The 4,787-nt window shown below is 38.3% G+C and overlaps 1 protein-coding gene across 1 annotated transcript; it reads right to left on the bottom strand.

The window, feature by feature from the left end:
• Positions 1 to 2,037: 2,037 nt before the first annotated feature.
• LOC107854471 (proline-rich extensin-like protein EPR1) lies at positions 2,038 to 4,586 on the bottom strand. The gene has a single exon (XM_047411050.1). The coding sequence runs from the start codon at positions 4,544 to 4,546 to the stop codon at positions 2,330 to 2,332; it is 2,217 nt and encodes a 738-aa protein (XP_047267006.1). The 5' UTR covers positions 4,547 to 4,586; the 3' UTR covers positions 2,038 to 2,329.
• Between the last annotated feature and the right edge of the window lie 201 nt (positions 4,587 to 4,787).

Genomic DNA, 4,787 nt, shown 5'->3' with positions numbered 1-4,787 from the left:
GCGTTAGAATAAGAAAAATTTAAGAAGTGCCAATTTTTAAAAAATTTTATGTACGTAATAAGAATGTAATCAATGATTCTGTAAAGTTTTGACATTAAAAACAAGAAAAAAAATTTAATATAGAAAAAAATATATATATTGACTTTCAAAAGAAGGAAAGATTTTAAATATATAAAAAAAAATAACCGTACCATAAATATGGTTCAAATTAATGCGTCGGGAAAGAGGTACTGAATGACAAACGCAAAAATGATGATACATCAAGCACTTTGAACTTTTGGTGGTAAATATATATGTGCTTACACTTAAATATATGTTTATGTTTATATTATTATATTAAAGTGTGAAGAATTTTTAAAAAGTGATTTAAACTTTTACACTTTATTAAAAATCTTCATAATAAATAAAATTATTTAATTTTTTAAATGATCAAACGGTATACGTGCGAGGCCCGTACTGTTAATCTAGTATATCTAAAGTAGTGTGTTCCACAAGGTTTAGCCCTTAGAACACCGTTCAGCCTAAACATCATACCTCCCACCCTTATCTCCGTCCATCGATCCCTCTCCTACCTTCTTTTAATTATAAGAGGATGCTCCATGCATTGATCGTCTATCGGCATATATATACATACGCTTCTTTCCCTTTTCTTCTAGTACTGGGTCATTAATATATAGATGGATTTTTTTATGAAATAATCACGACAAAATAATTGAGCTCAGGCTCACTAACATCCTCTAATGAATATGGCATCACAGGCGTCGAAGTATGAAACTGAAAATCATATAAAAATAAGTACTCCCTCCGTTTCGCTTTAGTTGGTCCTTATTGACTTGACACACTCCTTAAGAAATTATTTAATAAAGGCTTATTTTACTAAAATAACCGTATTAATTATGCATTGAAAATATGAATTTAAGTAAATACACTTTGTTTAATCATTTAATGTTGAGGGTAATATTGGAAGAACATGATAAAATGTTCTTGATTTCATCAAAGCGACAACTAAATTGAAACAAATATTTTAAAAAAAAGGATCAACTAAAATGAAACGAAGGAAATATTAAGTTAAACTCCTTTTGTTCAATTTTATCGAGTCTATTTGGTTTTCGCCGGTCCAACTCCAGATATCTCTTTTGTCGGACTTAGCTCGGTGTTTGTCCTTTTTGTTTTGCTTTTTCTTATTTGCAGGTTTGCTTATTTTTTCTTTTAAATGAGTCATGTCGATCTCATTTAAATTTAAAAAAAAAAAAAAAAAAAGGTACTTGATTAAAGCACAAGTAGTGCTACCAATAGCCACCTTTTAGATAGGCATTAGCCAATTTAAGAAAGAAACAGAATAAGGTATGCATAAGATTTGAATTTTTAATCTCACTTGGAGAGGTGCACTCAAGCGTCACTGCATCGATGGTACTTTGAGTTTGGGTTCACATATTTATATTATACATGATACATGATATAGGGAGGCCAAGTGAGCATGGATTCATGTGATCAATCCCCTTAGGCATAGTCCTCCTCTATGCATATTTTTTCAAGAATTGTATGTTTTTTGGATGATAATATTCAAGGTAGGGGTAAGTGATAAAACCTTCATGACCATATGCTTGTACAACGTGTGACTTTAATTAAATAGGTATTATAAATATTTCCATGACAAAACTATTGAATCCCTTCTACCAGTAAGGTGTTATGATATACTAAAGGTTTAATGCATTTGTTACAGTAATTTCATTGTTTGAAATGTACATTTTGGCGATTCAAGAAAGACTTTTCCATTTAAAAAAAAAATATTACTAATTGTATAACGATAGATGAAATATTTTGAAGATTTTTGAATTTCATTAATAATAATAATAATAAAACAGTTTTTTCTTTCAAAATAACATTACAACCGTAAGTTTATATGTAGTATGTTATCCTAGTACTGTCATATAGTATTACATACTATAATAGAACGCATAGAATATTATGGTTTCAAACTAAACAATTACTTTATTTATTAGCATAGAGAAGCAAAATATACGTGAATAACACAAATACAGTTGAAGTCGAATTTCATTCGAATCATTTTTATTTAACACCAATACAGTCGAAGCCGAATCTCATTCGAATCATTTTTATTTATACACTAAATTAGAAAACAAAAATCATTACAATATCAATAAGCAAATCTCTCAAAAGAGAAACACTAATTGATTACACATTTCGAATGAGATAAAATGCAATATCATGCAATTATTGTAACTTAAACTTTTTTTTATGTGACGGAGGAGGAGGATGTATATTGATAACCATGAAATTTCAATAGTAGTGGAGGCGAGTTGTGGCTCTAGGGTGCTTGATGAAAAGGCATACGTGGGCGTGGAAGAGGTATTTGTAGCAATGGGGGTAGGCGTGGAAGAGGTATTCGTGGCAATGGTGGAAGAACTATTGAAAATGGAGGAGGTGGAGACTTTATCGAAGGTGGAGGAGGTGGAGACTTTACTAAAGGTGGGGGTGGGGGAGGCAGAAGCTTTATCGGAGGTGGGGGAGATGGAGAAGGTGGCTGTGGTGAAAGAGGTAAAGACTTTGGTGGAGGCGGGGACTTTACGAGAGGTGGAGGTGGAGACTTTGATGGGGGAGGTGGGGAATTTACCGAAGGTGGTCGAGGTGGAGATATTGATGGTGGGGGCGGAGACTTTATTAGAGGTGGAAGAGATGAAGAAGGTGGTGGAGGTGAAGACTTTGATGGAGGAGGCGGATGTTTTATTGGAGGTGGGGGAGATGGAAACTTTGAAGGAGGAGGCGGAGGCTTTATTGGAGGTGGGGGAGATGGAGAAGGTGGTGGTGGAGGTGGAGACTTTGAAGGAGGAGGCGGAGGCTTTATTGGAGGTGGGGGAGATGGAGAAGGAGGTGGTGGAGGTGGAGGTGGAGGTGGAGACTTTAATGGATATGGTGGTGGAGGAGAGATACAATTCGATGATGGAGGTGGAGGTCGACTAAAGGGAAAAGGTAGAGAAATATGGAAAAAAGATGGTGGGGGTGGAGATTTATTATTACATAGTGGAGATGGTGGGGGAGGCATACAATTAGATGGTGGAAGTGGAGGTCGATTAAAGGGAAGTGGTAGTGGAAGATGGAACAAAGATGGTGGGGGAGGATATTTAGTGTAGCATGGTGGAGGTGGAGACACCAATGGAGGAAGGGGGGTCTTTATTGGAGGTGGTGGAGATGGAGAAATAGGTAGAGACAAAGGAGGAGATGCAGGCGGCAATGGAGATGGAAATGGTTCATCAGTAGGTGCAATTAATGGTGAAGGAGGAGATAAAGATGGAAATGGTTGAGCGGTAGGTGTAATTGGTGATTGTGGAGGCGATAGCGATGGAAATGGTTCAGCAATTGGTGGCAATGGAGATGGAAAGGGTTCAACAATAGGGGTTGTCGATGGTGCTAGCGAAAATGGAGATGGGAATGGTTCAGCGATAGGTGTAATTGGTGATGGTGAAGGCGATAGTGACGGAAATGGTTCAGCAATTGGCGGCAATGGAGATGGAAAGGGTTCAACAATAGGGGTTGTCGATGGTGCTAGCGGAAATGGAGATGGGAATGGTTCAGCGATAGGTGTAATCGACGGTGCTAGCAGGGATGGAGATGGAGATGGAGATGGAGATGGAGATGGTTCAGAAATAGGTGTAGTCAATGGTGGTGGCACCATCGGAGATGGAAATGGTTCAGCGATAGGTGTAATCGAAGGTGACGGCAATGAAGATGGAGATGGAGGCGGTGCAGATGGAGAAGGCGGTGGTGGAGATTTGTGATAATATGGCGGTGGAGGAGAAATGATTGGTAGTGGTGGTGATGTAGTGTAATAAGGTGGAGGTGGAGATGGAGAAGGTGGTGGTGGAGACTTATATGGATGAGGAGAATGGATTGGTGGTGGTGGTGGTGGTGATTTAGGGAAATAAGGTGGCGGGGGAGATGGAGAAGGCGGTGGTGGAGATTTATAATAATATGGATGAGGAGAACGAATTGGTGGCGGTGGTGGTGGTGATTTACGGTAATAAGGTGTTCGAGGAGATGGAGAAGGTGGTGGTGGAGATTTGTAATAATAGGGACGAGGAGAACGAATTGGTGGTGGTGGTGGTGATTTACGGTAATAAGGTGTCCGAGGAGATGGAGAAGGCGGTGGTGGAGATTTGTAATAATATGGACGAGGAGAACGAATTGGTGGTGGTGGTGGTGGTGATTTACGATGATAAGGTTTTCGAGGAGATGGAGGAGGCGGTGGCGGAGATTTGTAATGATATGGATAAGGATAACGGATTGGTTGTCGTGGAGATTTGTAGTAATATGGATAAGGTACACGGATTCGATATCGAGGTGATTTATAATAGTAAGGACGTGGCGGAGAAGGTGGCGGAGGCATTCGGGACTTATAACGGTGTGACAAAGATGATGAATCATGAATGTGAGGCTCATAATCAGCCGCTACGCCAGTGGCTATCAAGCAAAATGCAAAAGCATAAACAAGAAGGGGACATTGCCCCAACTTTGATGGTGTTCCCATATTGGAACTACACTTGTTTGTGCTTTTTCCAACATAAGTTGAGGAATGTGCTCTTTATATAGCAGGAGACAAACAATTGTTGATAACGACAAGGTTATTTTATTTGTAAAATAAAACTGGCTCAAATATTTAGAAATACAAAGTAAACTGGCTAAATGATATTTGAAAAAATAATGAATCTTGTCATAATTTCCTACCTATTATGATATAGGTTCCTACTAATAAACTATGCGTTTTGTCC

This window comes from Capsicum annuum, chromosome 4, assembly GCF_002878395.1.
Source record: "Capsicum annuum cultivar UCD-10X-F1 chromosome 4, UCD10Xv1.1, whole genome shotgun sequence".
NCBI classification, from domain to species: Eukaryota; Viridiplantae; Streptophyta; class Magnoliopsida; order Solanales; family Solanaceae; genus Capsicum; species Capsicum annuum.
Note: the sequence above shows the minus strand (reverse complement) of the source record. Positions and strands in the feature narration are given on the sequence as shown.

Coding starts and splice junctions, on each gene's coding strand:
- LOC107854471 (XM_047411050.1), bottom strand. CDS start 4,546: ATGGGAACACCATCAAAGTTGGGGCAATGTCCCCTTCTTGTTTATGCT.